General features: G+C 43.8%; 1 protein-coding gene across 2 annotated transcripts in view; it reads left to right on the top strand.

Annotated features, from left to right (window-relative positions):
• AKAP12 (A-kinase anchoring protein 12) overlaps positions 1 to 20,053 on the top strand; it is a 96,779-nt gene that overhangs the window by 41,705 nt on the left and 35,021 nt on the right. For both annotated transcript variants that reach the window (XM_065889058.1, XM_065889057.1), the window contains exon 2: positions 12,399 to 12,501. In XM_065889058.1, the coding sequence (XP_065745130.1) occupies positions 12,399 to 12,501 (103 nt within the window). The remainder of the gene's footprint in view (positions 1 to 12,398; positions 12,502 to 20,053) is intronic.

Below are 20,053 nucleotides of genomic sequence, written 5' to 3'. Positions count from 1 at the left end.
ATCTCCCCCTCCTTTCTGTAACTTCTGATCTTCTTTCTGTTACTGTGATCAGTTTGGATTTTCTAGAAATGTATATAAATGGAATATACCACATGTATAGTTTTCTCTTGCTTTTTTCACTCAGCATAATTATTTTAAAATTAATCTATGTTGGGACTTCCCTGATGGTCCAGTGGTTAAGACTTCGCCTTCCAGTGTAGGGGGTGCAGGTTTGATCCCTGGTTGGGGAGCTAAGATCACACATGCCTCCAGGCCAAAAAACCAAAACACAAAACAGAGACGACATTGTAACAAATTCAGTAAAGACTTTAAAAATGGTCTACATGAAAAAAAAAAAAAACTTAAGAAAAAGTAAATAAAATAAAATTAATCCATGTTGTTCAGTTTGGAAGTTTTTTGTTTTTTTTAATTTATTAAATTTATTTATTTTTGGCTGCGTCGGGTCTTTGATGCTGCACGCGGGCTTTCTCTAGTTGCAGGCAAGCAGAGGTTACTCTTTATTGCGGTGCACAGGCTTCTCATTGTGGTGGCTTCTCTTTTTGTTTTTTTTTTGTGTGTGTGTGGTACGCGGGCCTCTCACTGCTGTGGCCTCTCCCGTTGCGGAGCACAGGCTCCGGACGCACAGGCTCAGCGGCCATGGCTCATGGGCTCAGCCACTCCGTGGCATGTGGGATCTTTCCGGACCGGGGCACGAACCCGCGTCCCCTGCATCGGCAGGTGGACTCTCAACCACTGCGCCACCAGGGAAGCCCGCGGTGGCTTCTCTTATTGGGGAGCACGGGCTCTAGGCGTGTGGGCTTCAGTAGTTGTGGCTCGCAGGCTCTGGAGCGCAGGATCAGTAGTTGTGGCTCACGGGCTTAGTTGCTCTGTGACATGTGGGATCTTCCCTGTCCAGGGCTCGAACCCATGTCCCCTGCATTGGCAGGCGGATTCTTAACCACTCTGCCACCAGGGAAGCTCCGAGTTTGGAAGTTTTTTTAACAAGTTGCACATATACCGACAATATAACCTAGGTATATAAATATATAAATACCTAGGAAATACACCTAGGTATTTATCCAGGAGGAATGAAAGCATGTATCTAAACAAAGACTTGTACACGAATGTTCACACAGCTTTATTTGCAAGTGGACATAGGATTTTCCAGGATCATTTGTTGAGAAGACTCTCCTTTCTCCATTAAGTTGCCTCCATTGTCAAAGATTAGAAGTGTATCTGTGTGTGTCTATTTCTGGGCAATTTATTCTGTTCCCATGATGTGTTTGTCTATTCTTTCACCGGTACCATACTGTCTTTTGATTACTGTAGTTTTATATTAAGTTAGGTAGTATTAGTCCTCTGACTTAGCTGTCCACACAGGTTTCTTAAGTTGTGTTTATCAAGCATCTCTCTGTCCTAAGTATGATACAGACCTCAATTGTGTGAGGACTCCAAACAATACAGGTAGGCATTTCACGTAATGGAATTGTGGTGACCTATCTTCACTCAGTGAATTGCTATCTTGGGTCGGTGGTGCTTTTCATTTCCTTCATCTCAAGCAGAGATCTTATAAATTCCCTTTGCTTGAAATCAGCATGGCTGATCTCCTACCTCACCAGATTTAGAGCTCTTTGTTTTCTTTTACATACTTTCCCAGAGAACCCAGGAGTTTTAATACTTTTTAAAACAACTATAACGTTTTAATGTAGGGGAATATTTGACTGAAATGTCGTGTGTTAAAACATATTGCATTTATCTTGGTGTCTTTACTTATGGTAGATGTTAATGGATGTGGTTCAAAAAGGGTTCTGTGGGCAAGTCACTTGAGAAAATGCTGTAATGATTTGTTCCTTAGAGGTTCAGAATGCACATTCAGGAGTCTCTAAATTCTAATTAAATCTGCTTAACTGTCTAGGTCAGAGTTTTGCAAGCTGATTTTGAGCCCAGAACGCTTCTGAGAGAAGCCTGGTAATACACAGGTGTTGATATACCTGGTATACTGATATTCTTGGATACCAGTTTGAAAAATGCTGATCTTTGAGATTTAGAGGCCTAAATTGTAGACACCATTCCTCATAAAATGACTTCACCTGTAGTGGCCAAGTCCCTTGGGATTTAAATAAATAATATGGGAGATATTACTTTCTAAGACACTCAACAATTTGAATATTTGAGTAGAAACATTCAATTGAATTGAAATTTAATTTCGCAGGCTAAAAGCAAACTAGGGACTTTAATGGACATCTCCTAGTTTTCATTCTTTCTCATTTCTAGGGGTGAGCCTGTGTTATTCCTCCTAAAACTATACTAAGTAATTTTCACAAATTTTACTGAAAACTACGAGAAACAGGAAAATTAGCGATTTGTAGACAATGACCAGAGACTGTCTATCTGGTATGTACACCCTTCACCAAGTGGCATTTAAGGGCCCTCATGTGCTGTGCAGATAATGTTCCAGAAACTTTCCATAAATAGGGAGCAATGCAATTTCAAAAGCAAAATAAGATTAATCTTTGTATTCTGAACATCAGAATTTTTTCCACTTTGATTAAATTAAATTAATAAAATAAACAGCAGCACGACAAAACTGCTCTCCGCCAATTAGGTATAAACTTGGTTAAATGTGGCTTTCTGGCCAATATTTTTACTTCTGGCTGTGGGTTGGAGGATGTTGTCTAGTTGAACAGCACTGTAGACTCACAGTCAGATTTCTAAGTAAAGACCAGCAGGATAAATTGGTAGCATGTGCAGGGTCAGACAGCTGGACCACTGTTTTCATTGGGTGGGGCTGGAAGGAAGGGGGCCACACTGACTCTGGGTGATGGTGATGAGATGCCGCCCCCTTTTCTGGTCCTTCAAATGAACTCACTCATATTTAAAGCAAAGTTACCAGCCAGTAAGGGCGTATTTTTGTTTGTCGGTTTTGTTTGCTGAATATACGAGTGGAAAAAAGTAGCATGAAATTAAAAATAAACAGAGGTTTTCTTTAAAGATCAGAGGCTTCAGGGCACCAGGATTTTAAGAGGTGGGACAGCTGCCACACTGACAGGAGGGTCTGTCCTCCTTTTCGGGAGGAAAGCTGGCATCAGAAAGAGATCTCTAAAGGCCAGTTTCTTGGAGACAAGGACTTCTCCGTTTTAGAGGTCGCTAGAAGCACCCCTGACCTGGGGTACATGCTCTTCTCAATTTCATGTGGTTTGAGAGAGCTTTTGGCCCGATGTTTTGACAATACCTCTGAAACTTGATAAGTAGTTCATATTCTCTCTCTTTGAAAAGCTTTGCAAGTTAAAAGTTCTCATTTTTCTTTTATAGATTGCCTTAAATCTTTTTTTAAATTCATAGACTAGAAATATATCTTAATATTTAAGAATTGCCTTAGCCCTGCTTACTGTATATCTTGAGCTAATTAGAAATTAGATGATACCAAGGGGTGAAACATTTTACTGTTTAAAATATAAAACTTTTGAAATTTTCTCGACTGCACTGAGGTTTTCTTGAGTCTACAGATTTTATTGGCTATACCCCAAAATTTAACTCTGTGAGAAGGTTCACTAAAGAAAATGTTATTTTTTCTTTTAATTCTGGAAGATTTCAAAATGTATACAAGAGTAGAGAACAGCAACAAGTACCCGTCCCCTAGCTTCAGCTGTAATCAACATTTTGCCAGTCTTATTTTGTCTAATTTTTAAATTTTATTTTCCTATTTTAAAACAAATACAAGATATGTCGTCTATAGCTCCATTATTATATATCTCTAACAGTTGAGGACTTTTTTTTAAAAATAAATTTATTTATTTTTGGCTGCGTTGGGTCGTCGTTGCTGCATGCAGGCTTTCTCTAGTTGTGGCGAGCGGGGGCTACTCTTCCTTGCGGTGGACGTGCTTCTCATTGTGGTGGCTTCTCTTGTTGCAGAGCATGGGCTCTAGGTGCATGGGCTTCAGTAGCTGTGGCTCGCCGGGTCTAGAGCACAGGCTCAGTAGTTGTGGTGCACGGACTTAGCTGCTCTGCAGCCTGTGGGATCTTCCCAGACCAGGGCTCGAACCCGTGTGCCCGCCATTGGCAGGCAGATTCTTAACCACTGCGCCACCACGGAAGTCCCCCAGTTGAGGGCTTTATAAAAACCTAACCACGTTATTGTCACTCTTTATAGAATTAACAATAATTTTTTAGAATCTTAAAGAAAATCTTTAAAAAATTATTTTAACAACTGATGTTTTCATACGGTTTTATTTCTGCATCTCAGAGGAGACGTGTCCTTGTGGTAGAGAGGTTTCATATCAAGACACAGCATCTTAAAGCTAACTTGTTGGAAAGCATGGCTGTGTAGGGGAAGGCACAGAGGGATTAAAGAATTCAATCCAGTTTGCTCACAACAGTTAGGGCTGTTGCCCCTCTAAAATTCTTATAAACACGGACTGCTGATGGAGTCATCAGTTTCTGCCTTTAGCCTCTTATTTTCAGCCTATTTCTAGAAATTTTAAAATACATTGGAAAATGCTTTGTGTGCCTGTGTTTAAATAAAAGGGGGAATGAAATACTTTCACCATGGTCCTCATGTTTGCTGTTTGGACAGCATGGCTCTAGAGTGAATATACTGTTTGGAGCTGTGGCTATTGAATGTAGTGAGTCTTCAGCCAAAAGGATGGTCAGCGTTTTAGTCGGTGTTGATGGATGGGCTCACTCACAGCTCCCACGCAGCTCTGGGTGTGGAGGTGTGGATGCATGGCATGTCATTTACAGCCCCATTCCCACAGCAGCATAAGTTGCTTTTGCTACCTGAGGGTCAAACCAAGCAGGAATCCTAGGCAGAAAAGGCTACCTCTCTCCAGCCATTGTTTTCTCTTCTTGTGACCAAGCAAGGCTACAGCCATTTTACTGTAGGGCTGCCTGAGTCTTGCGCTACAACCCTGTTCGAGTGCCCGTGAGTGGGTGTAGTGAGATGCGGTCCCTGTACACAGATGTCTCATTTTGTTGGATTTCTTATCATCTCACATCTAATGCTGCCTCCTTCCAAACCCTCCTTGCGGCGAGGGTTGTCGGGGGGAGTAAATCAGGAGTTTGGGATTAACATACACACACTACCAACAAGGACCTACTGTATAGCACAGGGAGTTCGACTCGATATTCTGTGATAACCTATATGAGAAAAGAATCTGAAAAAGCTGTATGAGAAAAGAATCTGAAAATGGAATCACTTTGCTGTACACCTGAAACTAACACAACATTGTAAATCAGCTATAATCCAATCACATTAAAAAAAAAAAAAAGAAAGAAAGAAACCTTCTTTAACACAAACATGAGGACAATTTTTAAAAGGCATCCTTAGTGTGATATGAGGGCTGGAAAAATACTGGAGTACAAGCTTTGCCTTGATTTGATCAAGTGGACAGACATAAAATGGCTTCTGAGAGCTTTTCCATTTAGAGAGAGAACTTTCCCAAATATTTCATTTGAATCTCAACCAGCCTGAAAATAGAGATGGTATTAGTTTCAATTTATAATTGGGAAAATGAGCTCAGAGATAAGGTTCCATGGCTGACAGGAGCCTGACTGTGCTCTGTCTGCTGTTTCCCCTGTACCTTATAGGGTTAAGAAAAGAACAAAGAAAAGAAAAAACTCAGGTGGCTCCCCTCCATTTAGACCTTTGTATAAACTGCATTGCTTCTCTTCTCCCACCCAGACCATTAGAAAATTAGAAGAAGTCTAATTAGGAGTCTTTACACCAGATGTTCTATTGGGTGCAGAGCTTGGAGGCAACAGGAAGGAAGTCTTGGAGGTTTCATTTTAGAGGGGAAATGGGCACAGGACAATTCATTCCCATTAGATCGCAGTTGTTGACCAAATGGTAGAACAAGAACTGCTAAAACTTACTTAGTAGTTGACTTATTAGCCACTTAACATGTGTGGGGTGAAACTGCAGTTATTCATTACGGTAGGTGAAAATGAATTCTTACCCCAGCTTACAGAAAAAGAGAGGAGGCTGTGAGAAGCTAAATAATGTTCCCAAGGCCAAAGATCAAGTAGATGGCAGATCAGACCCTGCTCTCCCAGCCACCTCCTGTTTGCTGACCTGGAATTACCAAGTTTCAGCCTACGACAATGATAAAACTCCAGAGGTGAAGTATTTCATCTTGCCCCAGAGCACCCAGCCCTCCGCTCTGCTTCTGAGTCCACCATGTCCTCCACGGTGGAGGAGTGAGTACGGCTTAGTTTGTATGAAAAGCCTCCTGAAATATGATCTCAGTGTCAAGTTCCTGTCTTAAAGCAGTTCTCGTTTCCCATGAAAATCCACGTGACTGGCAATCGGTGAAGCAGAATTTTCTGAACTGTCTCCAGCCATACTGACAATAAGACAGGAAAACGTGTGAAGGAAAAGCTTCTCTCCCACCATCCAGTTATGAAAGTAATCAGGTGTATTAGACAAGGAACAGAACACAGAAAAGTAGAAAAACAAAGGATATGAAAAATTCATAATTCCCTCCCCGATGATTATTTGCTATACTGTGATATTAACAATTTGGTAAAATGGTTATCACCACTTATTTAGCTATTTGGGGTATGTTCTTATATAGATTTGTAATCATATTGTACCTATAACTGTTTAGTTTGCTTTTTTTTTTTTTTTTTTTTTTTTTTTGCGGTACGCGGGCCTCTCACTGTTGTGGCCTCTCCCGTTGCGGAGCACAGGCTCCGGACGCGCAGGCCCAGCGGCCATGGCTCACAGGCCCAGCCGCTCTGCGGCATGTGGGATCTTCCCGGACCGGGGCATGAACCCGTGTCCCCTGCATCGGCAGGCGGACTCTCAACCACTGCGCCACCAGGGGAGCCCCTAGTTGGCTTTTTAAATTTAATATTACAACATAAAATACATCTCTACACTATTACATGTGCTTTGTTGATACCATTTTTTTAAATTAATTAATTAATTTATTTATTGGCTGTGTTGGGTCTTTGTTGCTGCGCACGGGCTTTCTCTAGTTGCAGAGGGTGGGGGCTACTCTTCGTTGCAGTGCGCAGGCTTCTCGTTGCAGTGGCTTCTCTTGTTGCGGAGCACGGGCTCTAGGTGCACGGACTTCAGTAGTTGTGGCATGCAGCCTCAGTAGTTGTGACTTGCAGCCTCAGTAGTTGTGGCGCATGGGCTTAGTTGCTCCGCAGCATGTGGGATCTTCCCGGACCAGGGCTTGAACCCGTGGGCCCTGTACTGGCAGGCGGATTCTTAACCACTGTGCCACCAGGGAAGTCCCTGAAGAGTCTTCTTTATAAGTTCTGTCATGGGATTTAAAATCATTTCCAGATTATCTTTTTTATTCTCATCATTTGTGCATGTGTTCTCCTTATATTGACAAGGTTCTGGTTCCTTCCTGGTTACAGCCATGTAATAGTTCTGCTTCTTGGGTTTTGCTGTTATTGTTGGGACCAGTGGCACTGCTCAGAGCCTCATCTGCTGTGTGGACTGCAGGGCTCTGACCGCTCCCACCCGTGCTGGTCCTGCAGTGAGATGGTGGAGCCGGGAGCATCACTCTGTGAGGAAATGGTTTGCAGGCTCACCTCCTTTTCCCCCAGCATCCTGACACATGTCAGGAGCTCACCCGTTTTGTTCATGGTTTAGCATGTTCATTAAAGAGCTTGATACCCCTACAGCTTACTCTGCAAAGGAGTTCAGAGCAAGTTGTGGGCCGTCCTGTGGAGAAGGAAAGGGGACAGAGACATTGGGTGGCTTTTCTGCCGTGCCTTAGCTACCATTTTGATGTTTTCTGTTGTTGTCCTTAGAGGAATGAGAGGACAACACTGTTGCTGGAAGCATTCAAGATTTTTTTTTAAAGCTTGTTTAGTTGTAATGTGGTAATGCTTTACGGGAATAAACTCTGGCTGACCCACTCAAGGGAGATAAGCTTGAAAACATTTAGGGTTTTGATTTGCTCAAAGGGGGCGTTTACCGTTTTTGAAGCAGAAATCCAGTGGGAAAATAGGTTTCCTGGTGCTAGCTGTGTTTCAGTGCAAAAAGCATGCCTTTGAAGTCTAGTTCTCATCTCAAAAGACCTAACTGTTCATAAAAGTAAGAACAAGGTGGATGGATAAAGCTATGTGACAGGGCTTCCCTGGTGGCGCAGTGGTTGAGAGTCCGCCTGCCGATGCACGGGACACGGGTTCGTTCCCTGGTCCGGGAAGATCCCACATGCCACAGAGCCGCTGGGCCCGTGAGCCATGGCCACTGAGCCTGCGCGTCCGGAGCCTGTGCTCTGCAACGGGAGAGGCCACAACAGTGAGAGGCCCAAGTACAGCAAAAAAAAAAAAAAAAAAAAAAAAAAAAGAAGTTATGTGAGGAAGCTTCAGCATGAACGCGTTTGGAAACTTCAATCCTGTACCGATTTCCTCCCCTCGCATCTCATCTGGTTCCGGCCCTTCCCACTCCGTGTGTCACTGAGTTGTGTCTGTACGTCTTTCAGGGTCTATCTGGGCTTAACTGAAATCCTTGTCTTCTGTGGGCGTCTGAGTTACAGAGAAAAGAGAGAAAGACTGAGGACGAGCCAGATGTGTGTTTAGTGACAAAGAAATGCATCCACAGTGTACGAAGCAATCAGATTATAAAAGCATGTATTCTCCTTCTTTTTTAAATTAATTAATTTATTTTTGGCCGCATTGGTTCTTCGTTGCTACACGCAGGTTTTCTCTAGTTGCGGCGAGCGGGGGCTCCTCTTCGTTGCGGTGCACAGGCCTCTCTTTGTGGTGGCTTCTCTTGTTGTGGAGCACGGGCTCTAGGCACGCAGGTTTCAGTAGTTGTGGCACACGGGCTCAGTAGTTGTGACTCGTGGGCTCTAGAGCGCAGGCTTAGTAGCTGTGGCGCACGGGCTCAGTGGCTCTGCAGCATGTGGGCTCTTCCTGCAGGGCTCAAACCCGTGTCCCCTGCACTGGCAGGCAGATTCTTAACCACTGTGCCACCAGGGAAGTCCCCATTTTTGTTTTTTAAAAAAAGAAAGCTTGTGTGCATGTAAACACATAGAAAAGACAGAAAGAACGTAAGCGTTAAGGAATCGTGGGTTAGGTTTCTTGCCATTTGAGGTGACTTTAACGTGCTGATAACTCTCGGAAGCACCTGAACCCTTAACAATAGTATGAATTATTTAGATGGTTGGGAATGGGAGAAAAGGAAAACAAAAACACCATAGATTGGGTTGGCCAAAAAGTGAATTATCCATGTACAAGAACACGTGAGATTTTGTAAAAAGCATCTCTAAGTGAAACACAGAATGGTGGAAGTGTCTGAGTACGGCTGAATGGAATGACGTCCCATTGTTGTGTGGAGGGCTGGTGTGTCACGGGCTTTGAGTGCTCAAGACATCACTCATGGGTCAGAGCTTGGGCACACTTGCTGGACCCAAGCTACACATATAATAAAATAAGCTCAAAACTCAGTTTCAGTAATGTCGCTGTCATAAATTGTCACCAAAGTTAAGTCAGCAAGTGCCTTTCTGAGGTAAAGACAGTTGCCCTGTGGTCACGGGGAATAACTAATCCACAATTTACTTATCACGCTTGACTTTAAAGGGGGCTGGCAGGTGATCTCAAAGACTCATTTTGTTTTATATCATCTAATGTAATACATCATTGTATACGTGTAACACTTCTAAAAGAGTAGATGAAAATTTGTGCCGTCTCCTATAGATCCCTCAAGTTTGAAGATACTCAGTTTGACTCCTGCTAAAGATGTCTTGGATTTGACAATTCACGAAGAATTGTGAGAAACAGCTCAAGAATTATAGAAACTCTGTAGAACTCTAGACTCTATAATAAAGTTCAGAGTTCTGGGTCCTAAACTAGGAGCACAGTTGACCAACGTTTTTTGACTTGAAATCGAGGTACTAGAATGGCTGTCTTTCATTCCCCTGCTTAGGTTGCCATGCCCTGCTATCTGTGTTCAATTTTTTAGGTTTCAGGTTCATTGGTTGACCACGTAGCCCACAAGAATATGCATTTCCTGCTTTCCCCCACTAGCTCTTCATCACATTCTTAATGAAATCTCAGTCTAACTCGTGCGTAAGACTAGTGGAATTTAGTTAAAATACTCCTAAACGTTGACATTTTTGCTGATGAGCATTTTGTGGGGATATCCCCCTGCCCCATCTCCTGTGCTTTCGTCTTTAGGTTTCATTTAAAACTCCCATCTTTCATATTTTGGTAAGAGAAGACTTTAAGTGGAAGTGTAGTCTGAGCATCCTTTCTAATGCACTGACTCAGCATGGGCTCCTTTCTAATGCACTGACTCAGCATGGGCTCCTTTCTAATGCACTGACTCAGCATGGGCATTTTGAAGCCGGCTCTGCCATCTGTAGTGAGAGTATTACAGTGGCGGTATTTCAGAAGGCAGCTTTTGCAGTTGCAGGGCATCTTTGCTGGGAGCAGGGAACAGCCAGGTGAAATCCATTTCAGCACCGTTCGAACCTTCTGGATTGATCGTCTTGAATTGGATCTACTCCCTTCAAGGCTCTGATGGAAGCCTATGGTTTGGCCAGCATGCCCCCATTGGCCTGTAAACGGCATGGAATGATGCCAAACAGAGTGTCCAGCTTTGAGATTACTTTGGCGTGATGGGGTCTGGGTACTCTGGGATACTATTTAAGGCATTTTGTCATTGTGCTCAGTAACAGGTCCTCCAACGCTTTGTTGTGTTGCGGAAAAATCTCTGGGGGCTTCCCTGGTGGTCCAGTGGTTAAGACTCTGCATTCCCAATAGAGGGTGCCCAGGTTCCATCCCTGGTCAGGGAACTAGATCCCATATGCCTCAGCTAAAGATCCCGCATGCCGCAACTAAGACCCAGTGCAGCCAAATAAATAAATACAAAAAAGAAAGAAAGAAACCATCTGTGTATTAAAAAAAAGAAGAAGAAAAAGAAAAATCTCTGGAAGTAGTTGGTGGTAAGCCCTGGCCTTCAGGCCATGGCTGAGCTCTGGGACCCATGGCCGGCCAGCCTTCCCCTCTGTAATCACTTTGAGTCTCAGTGTCTTCATCTGTAAAATGGAAACAGTAGCACCGCGCTAAGTTGGTTTTAAGGAAAATGAGAAATGTATGTGGACCGTAAAGCATTGTTGAAATCCTTAGGTTCTTAGTGGTTATTGTACGATTTTTTTTTTTTTGCGGTACTTGGGCCTCTCACTGTTGTGGCCTCTCCCGTCGCGGAGCACAGGCTCCGGACGCGCAGGCTCAGCGGCCATGGCTCACGGGCCCAGCCGCTCTGAGGCATGTGGGATCTTCCCGGACCGGGGCACGAACCCATGTCCCCTGCATCGGCAGGCGGACTCTCAACCACTGCGCCACCAGGGAAGCCCTATTGTACGATTTTTATTTGGTTTAAAACTTTTAACCTATATTATCAGGATTTAAAAAATTAGGGCATGTCTTAGGAATTCCCTGGCAGTCCAGTGGTTAGGACTCACGCTTTCACTGCTGTGGGCCCGGGTTCAATCCCTGGTTGGGGAACTAAGATCCTGCAAGCCGTGGGGCGGAAAAAAAAAAACAACTGGGCATGTCTGTATGTCTACTGTTTTTGCATCTGATGACGTCAATTGCACGGGCTACCCTATGGGGACGATTGTAAACCACCGTTTTAGTAATATTTTTAAGGAAAATACAATGAGTCATGAACACACATGTTAGGCGTCTCTTCTTTGTTCACTGGGCTCTGGATCCACTGGCCTTTGAACCACGGGGCCTTCTCACTTGCCTCCCCTTTACCTTTTGCTCACATACCCCTTGCTGGCATCTTAGATCTTAGCTTTACCTTTACTTCCTCCGAGAAGCCTTCACGACACCCTGGCCTAGGTCATGGCCCTCTGTTTGTTGTCATTTGCTGTATGTATTCCTTCTTCGTGACAGTTTCCATAGCTGCAATTCAGTAATTATTTATTTAAATGTCTGCCCTCTTCCCCGAGAAGGACACATTGTCGCTTAGAGATATATTCCAGCCAAATATGCATATCTTGTGTCTAATCACAAGGAAACATTATTTTAAAGTAAAAAATATTTTTCAGAGGGCTGTCTGCCTTCCACAGTAGTTTGTAAGCTCAAAGTGTCTGGGACCACACCTGACTTAGTCGTTGTGAAATCTCAAACAGACCTGGAATGATGGGTGTTGTGTGTCAGGCCTATGTCTGGTTTCTCAGAAGAGTGAACGAATGCATGAATGGTGTGTACCTTTATCCAGATACAGAGTCCTATCTGCTTGTTCATAGCTCCTTGTATCTTTTGTAAGATAGCTGGATCATTCAGACAAAAAAAAAAAAGACTTAACTCTTCACCGTTACTAGCCCTCCAGTTCTCTGTATTTCTCCTCTAAATGATTTATATTCTCGAACTTACAGTATCGTTTCTAACTTGGTTGTGAAGATTGAAATTAAGTTTACATGGTTCTGTCTTCCCCGTAGCTACTACAGAAGAATGGTCAGCTGTCCACTGTGAACGGCTTAGCCGAGCAAGGCCTCCAGGAGGGAGCCCTGAATGGCCAGGAGGAGGAAACTGTCACAGATGGTAAGTCGCCTTGCGGGGGACTGGGCAGAACCAGGGGCTGGAGGACAAACAACACCTGCAACGGATCCCTGCAGAACAATAAAAACAGGCCTGGATGGAATGGGCACTGTCATCCTACCCGGGGGTGGGTGACGTTGACAACAAAAGCAATCAATTGATTGCAAAAAGAAGTATTTATCTGGCCGTTTGCATAGCCCCGTGGGAGCTTATAGTAACGGTTGGGTATGGAAGTGAAGTTATTTTTCCTTTTTCTTAGGCATCCTTGCCTGAAACTTCATGATCTTTTTGTTGTTGTTATTGTTGCCTTATTCCAACTACTTGTCTGATGTCGAACGTGAATTCTTGTTGGAAATGCTTAAGTCTTGGCTGCTTTCAGAGTCAGTATCTCTCACTCTAGAGTAGCCTACTGGCCTTGCGAAGATTTTTCTGGTAGTGTACATTTCAAGGTGCATACCTCTTTGCCCAAACTATGATACGTGCATGTGTTATAGCTCTTGAGCCCAGAGGTCCTCAAGAGGTGTTTATTGGAAAGCAAATCTGTGACCATGCTATCACTGGTTTGGTTTCAGCCCGTGGAGGGGCTGGGGACCACACCTGGGGGTCAGAATCAAGCACCTTGACAAGTAGGTCTCTTGCGAAGGCCACGTGTTGGAGAAGAACCTTCCTGTTTCTTGTCTCGTTGTTCCATTTAGTCATAAAGGAATCATTTAGCCACTGCTGTTGAAGAGGCACAGAATGATCATTTTCCGTAAGTGAACTCACGCTTACATGTAATATGAATAAGACAGATGAAGGGAAAGTCTTGTGAAAGGAGGCTGGCCATTGCCTCGGTGAGATGAGATTCTTCTAACATGTGGAACCTGTTTCTCCTCGTGTTCAATGCCCCTGTGGAGCTGCTGCAAGCAGGGGGCTGCTTTTGAAGTTGGTGGGAATCCTGATCTTTCTATAGCACCACAGGCACCATATAAAGCTAGAAATACATACAGCCTCACAGAAAGAGGAGCTGCACGACCCAGTACGAGAGTTTCAAATAATTTCTACCAAAGTAATTGGAACGGCCCCAACTCAAATTCCAGAGTCCCACGCTCTGTCCTTCCCATGATAACTTTTGAATCAAATCAAGCCACAGCCGATTTGGAGCCTTCCATGGATGGGCAAGCCACCGTGCCCTGTGCTTTGGGGAGGGTGAAGAAAGCTAAGAAACGGTCCACCAGGGGAGACAAGCTAGTCTATGGAAGGCTCCCTAAGATGAAACTAAGGGGGACTTCCCTGGTGGTCCAGTGGTTAAGACTCGAGGCTTCCAATGCAGGGGGCACGGGTTTGATCCCCGGTCGGTTTGATCCCACATGCCGCATGGCCAAAAAAAAAAAAAAAAAAGTTAAGACAAGGCAACGTGTTGATTACCTAATGAATTTTGCAAGAGATGAGAGCTGCTCAGAGTTCTGGAGGAGTCCTCGTTTGAGGTCAGGGTGTGGGATAAGGTCTGGGGACTGAGGGGAGGTTAGGTTTAGATTTGTTGGGACAGGGGCTGCCAGCCGGAAGGGAGGAGAATAAGAACAGCCAACACTTCACAAGCTTTTATTATGGGTCCTGGAACTGTGCCTTTTGTGCAGTATGGCAGTAACCCGGTGAGACAGGTCCTATCTCGATTCAAACCCAGATCAGCAGATTTCCAAGCACGAGCTCTCACCCGCTGTGCGGGCCACATCCACAGGCTTGCCCACTGGGATGGCATCTTCTGAGCAAGGGGTAGAATGAAAACCCAGAAGGGAAAGTGCGCTGGGTTGGAGGGCTCTTCTGAAAGGCGAGTGGCTTCGGCGATGTGGGATCACTGAAATATACCCCCAAGGGAGTGTCGGGCCAGGCCTTTTCATCTGATCTGGTGTGGAGTGTTGATAAGAGAAGGGAGGGGCTTCAGTGATGCCCTTGTTTCCATACAATCCTAGGTAGCGTGAAAATCCTGTCTAATCTGTGGCCTGTTTACTGGAGATCCGCTGGCTATCTTCCTTTAGTCCAGATGTAATTTCTTTCACTTTTCAGCCATGTGTTTAAACACTGATTTTTACGGAAAGTGATTCTGTTCCCACCCTGTGATTATTCCATTGTCTCCCTGAGCCTACCATGGCCTTGGGGGTCTGAGCAAATACAGATGCCTCTTGCAGGAAGAGTGGTGATTAATATACCTTGTCCTTCACAAGATCCTGAAAAGGCCTGCGGGCCTAGAAAGGACCCCCGTGTGGCCCAGGGCTGCAGAGGCCACCCCATCCCCGCCAGAGGCATTTCCGGAGGCTCTGCCTTTGGGATGAGCTTTTACTGTTTTGAGCAGAACTGTTATTGCTTTGGCTTGTTAGGGTGTTTCTTGTTTTTATTATTTTTTCTTTTCCTATTTTGTCTGCAATGCAAATGCAGAAAATTCTCTATGTTAAATTATTAAACAGTATTTTTTCATGCTTTTATTTTGACATAGGTGATAACCTGTGGTTAGATTTTATGTATTTCCAGGAATCCGTGTCCTACATGGCGGCTTACTGTAATGTAAATGAAGGCATAATTTGGTATGTGATGCTTATTTGTAGGATTTGGTGGGCCTTGGTTTCTACTCTTGCCCACTTCAGTAAGGAAAGACCTGAGCCACCCTGGTCCCTAGGAGGATTGGCCGGCAGTGGAATTTGGTCCTGCCATAGGCGGATCGTTGGATGGGAGAAAACTACAAATGAGGGGCATTCCTGCTCAAGGGGTTTTAATTTAAAGTGACAGACAGGGCTTCCCTGATGGCGCAGTGGTTGGGAGTCTGCCTGCCGATGCAGTGGACACGGGTTCGTGCCCCGGTCAGGGAAGATGCCACATGCCGCGGAGCGGCTGGGCCCGTGAGCCATGGCCACTGAGCCTGAGCGTCCGGAGCCTGTGCTGTGCAACGGAAGAGGCCACAACGGTGAGAGGCCCGTGTACCGCAAAAGAAAAAAATAAATAAATAAAGTGACAGACAATATTTAGACAAATGTAGAATATGCAAAATGTGCTTCTACCTTGACTTACTCTCTTTCTGAAACCAGAAATCCTGGTAATTCAGAACCAGTCCTCTTCCTATAATGAAAATGAAATCCTGTTTCCTTGTAAACTTTCTTTAAATGATAGAAAAAGGGATCTGCTTACTAAATATTTTCAAAACTATGCAGTAGGGTTCAGATACACACACACACACTTATATATCTATATATATGTATAGATATATATACACACACACATATATATATAGATATAGATGATATAGATATACACACACGTGTGTGTGTGTGTGTGTGTGTGTGTGTTCTGGAGGGAGCTTGAAGATTATATAATTTCAGGGGCCATCTTTTACAGAGTATACAGTCAGGCATGAAAACAAATATTTATTAAAATGAAAAAAAAAAGAATTCACAACAAATTACTTTAGCCTTGGAGTTAGTTAGTCCCTTTTTTTGGAGTTAGTCCCTTTTTTTGGAGTTAGTCCCTTTTTTCTGAGCTCTTTTTAGGCGATTTAGCATTTATCACTATACAGCCTTTTCCGAACCAGAAGGTTCTATCCAGCCATGCCACGCCTAGCACTCACAGGGGCCGCACGAAGTGCCGTTTGTTTTGTGGAAAATCTGCTTCTGCTGATTTTAATCTCTTCTGCTGGAAAGATTAAAGAAAAAGAAGACCCCTCCCAACCCAGATTGTCATTTGTTCTATAGTTTATCGTTTATATGGTTTTCTATGAGTTTCTATGGGTGCCTGAGCAAGAATGATTTTTAAAACATTATATCTCAGTCCGGGTCCAACTTTAGATTTCAAATTTTTGCAAATTAAAACTTTTAGATTTTTCTTTTTTTGATTCAGTCTTAGTATCTGTTGGGCAGATTATTTTCTTTCCAAACAGATGGGGAAATTAAGGATTACAAAATCAAACATCTTAAGACCTCTTTTTTAAAAAAAATTAATTTATTTTTGGCTGCGTTGGGTCTTCGTTGCTGCACATGGGCTTTCTCGAGTTGGGGCGAGCTGGGGCTACTCTTCATTGTGTTGCGTGGGCTTCTCATTGAGGTGACTCCTCTTGTTGTGGAGCATGGGCTCTAGGAGCACGGGCTTCAGTAGTTGTGGCACGTGGGCTCAGTAGTTGTGGCTTGCAGGCTCTAGAGCACAGGCTCAGTAGTTGTGGTGCACAGGCTTAGTTGCTTGCGGCATGTGGGATCTTCCCAGACCAGGGCTTGAACCCCTGTCCCTTGCATTGACAGGTGGATTCTTAACCACTGCGCCACCAGGGAAGTCCCAAGACCTCTTTATTTTGATAATAACATATTTGTTAAAGTGCCTACTGAACTCATTGCCATATACGAGTTAATCACGTGACTGTGATCTTAGTACATTTGAATGTACCATTTACAAGACAGTTATTTTGGGGGTTCTTTGAGATTTTTCTTTCTGCAGAGTAGCTACAGCAAACATTGTAAAGCCTGTGAATGTTATGTTTTCTCCATCCGTCACAGGTCACATTTGCTTGTATGAAAGAATAAACACACGGTGGTGGTCCTCTCCTTGGTTTTTGAATTTGTGCACACATATGCCTTATACTATTTGCATACCCCGAGTGAGGGCATTTACACCAGCAGCGATGAAGCGGCAGCTGAGAACTCTGCCCTTGGCGTTTGCTACTCTGGGGTCGGCCGCGAGTATCAGCCGGCAAACCGGGGGAACAGGCTTTGCTATGCTGAGCAGAATGGCGCGGAGGCTGCTTAAGGAACTATGCACGTGAATCACTGCACGTGATTTCTCTGACCTGGGAGGCGAGCCTGGAAAACATCCTCTCACCCCCAAGAAAAAATACCCCCCCGCGCCAAAAAAATCTTGTCACTTAAAGCAGAAGTCTTTAAGAGAGTGTGTTCCTTATCCTTCTCAAGGTTCTACTTTTCTACATCCTGATATTTTCCCTGCAGATACAGTAACCAAAATGGAGGATCCGTTGCTCAGTTATCTAGAAGCTGAGTCTGCAGCACTGTGGGGAATTAATTTCATGTTTCTGACAGTGCTGAATGTCATTGTCTTGGCCTTTATTGAATTTGCTGCTTGAACCTGGCAGCTTCTGGTGTACAGTGCCTTTGGGATATGATCACAGCCCTCCCCGTGGATCTTGTCACCTTACAGAAAATCCATTTGGGAGTTAAAAGTTGTTCTTCTTTGCTTTTTGATCATTTAATAAATTTATGTGAAGAATGAGTACCCCAAGTGCTGCTCTAGGTTGCTGTTAAAAGATGATCCTCCAAAATACTTGTTTCTCTGTGATACAGTTTTCCCAACTGGGAAGAAATGTTTTTATGAGTCAATCCCTTTCCTCCTTCAGTTTGTGACATAATTGGTACCTTGTTAGTATTCTCATGAAGACATGTGTGTTGCACAAATACTACCCTCCGTGCCTCCTTTATTTTTCTCTACATCAGTTGTCAACATCTGGCGTTCAGTCTGCCTGTCTCTTACCTCCCACCTCTGCTAAAATATAAGAACCATGAGAGCAGAGATTTCTTGGGATGGGGGGGTCGGGGTGGGATCTATGTGCTTCAGTGTTGAATCCCCTGAGCCTAGAACAGTGTCTGACACATAGTAAGTGCTCAAAAAAAATTTGACTAAGTGAAGACACAGTTTTAAATTAGAGTTAACAATATTACATTTTCACTCATATGGGAGAGGAGGATCTGTTTGCTTTTCCCTTTATATCAGTTCATTCCCTACGTAAATACCAGAGCTTTCTAGATGTATCCGAGGCTCCCTTTCCTTTGCTGCATCAGCACTGACAAAGCTGGTACTTTCCGGTGCTGGGCTCTCACAGGTGCCCACCATTGGTTATCCAGGTGTTGTTGCCTGGAAACATGAAATCAGACCCTGACCTGCCTGCAATTAAATAAGAACGCCCAGTGATGCTATCAAATATGAGGGCTGGATAGACAGAGAGGGGTCTCCCTTCCAACACTTTGGTACTTCAAATACAATATTAATACATGACATTTTCTCAAGCTGTATCCTGTTTTGTAATGTTTTGAAACACTCACAAAATAGGCCTCGAACTTAGGCAAAAGTCCTACAGTCTGCACTTTCTGGGAACTGGTTTTAATTCAATCCTCTGCTCCACAGCAATATTTTTAGCGTGCTTCTCTGAAATTAGTTATGTCATTGACAAATTTCTGGTACAAATACTCTACTGCTTTCATCTTTAAAGAAACACAGATTTATTTTTCAGTAACTAACATCCAAGCTATATAGAGCTTTTTTCCCTCTGAAGTCTATTTAAGTCTGACAGTGCAATGAACCTTTATTTTTGTTCTAACTTGAAAATTTGGGGTGGGGTGGGTGAAGGAAGAAGGAGTAAGACTTCTATCCATCCTCCCTCCCTTTTATAATCAGTTCATTCCAGGAGAGTAAAACACTGGCGAGACTGCTTTTTTCAGTGGTTTTCTGTCTGACCTTGAATACATCCCTTTATCTCATTGAGCAGCAGTTTTCATCTGTAAAATGAACATCCTTGTCTGTCTCTGAAATTCTGTGACAGTCACATCAGCAGTACTGGTAATATAGGCATTAAAAAAAACAATGATGGATTAACTGTTGAAGATATGCAAGTGACTTTAGGCAGGTGGGACTCTACTTGTCAATTTCATTATGGCTTTTTATAAAAACACTTTTACGTTTTTTCGTTTTAGTTTGATCTTAAAAGCCATCTTCTAGATTTGAAGTTTTTACCTTAATGAACAAAAAATTCAAAAGGGGGGCTTCCCTGGTGGCGCAGTGGTTAAGAATCCGCCTGCCAATGCAGGGGACATGGGTTCGAGCCCTGGTCCGGGAAGATCCCACATGCCACGGAGCAACTAAGCCCGTGCGCCACAACTACTGAGCCTGTGCTCTAGAGCCCGCGAGTCACGACTACTGAAGCCCACGTGCCACAACTACTGAAGCTCACGCACCTAGAGCCCGTGCTCCGCAATAAGAGAAGCCACCGCGATGAGAAGCCTGCACGCCGCAACGAAGAGTAGCCCCCGCTCGCCACAACTAGAGAAAGCTCGCGCACAGCAACGAAGACCCAACGCAGTCAAAAATAAGTAAATTAAAACAAAAAAAAAAGTTCAGGAGGGGAAAACATTCAAGAATGTCTCCATATGTAATTATTTAGGTATGCAAGAAAGATAAGGAGCTTCATAAATGTGGCCACAAAGTAACGTTTTTCTCTGCCTACATGGGAGGAGATCAGAATCGTGTAATAGGGGTTGGTTCTGGCCCAGAATGAGTGCAAGATGTTGATAAGTGCCATAAAGACTGTCAGTCAATCTTAAATTACTGCAAAGACTTACCTATAAATGGCTGTAATTTTGAGGCTACTCCAGGGCACCCATGAATAGGATGGATGCTCTGGCCCACTTGAGGAGCGTAGGTAAGATGGCCTATAGCTTGTCCGAGTAACATACCAAGATTCAGACCCTTTCCCTTGGAGGGATCGAGGCAGTTAATGGTTTTCTAATGGTAACTAAGCCAAGAAAGGAAACATTAAATT

The sequence above is a fragment of the Phocoena phocoena genome, chromosome 12, assembly GCF_963924675.1.
Source record: "Phocoena phocoena chromosome 12, mPhoPho1.1, whole genome shotgun sequence".
Classification (NCBI taxonomy): domain Eukaryota; kingdom Metazoa; phylum Chordata; class Mammalia; order Artiodactyla; family Phocoenidae; genus Phocoena; species Phocoena phocoena.
Note: the sequence above shows the minus strand (reverse complement) of the source record. Positions and strands in the feature narration are given on the sequence as shown.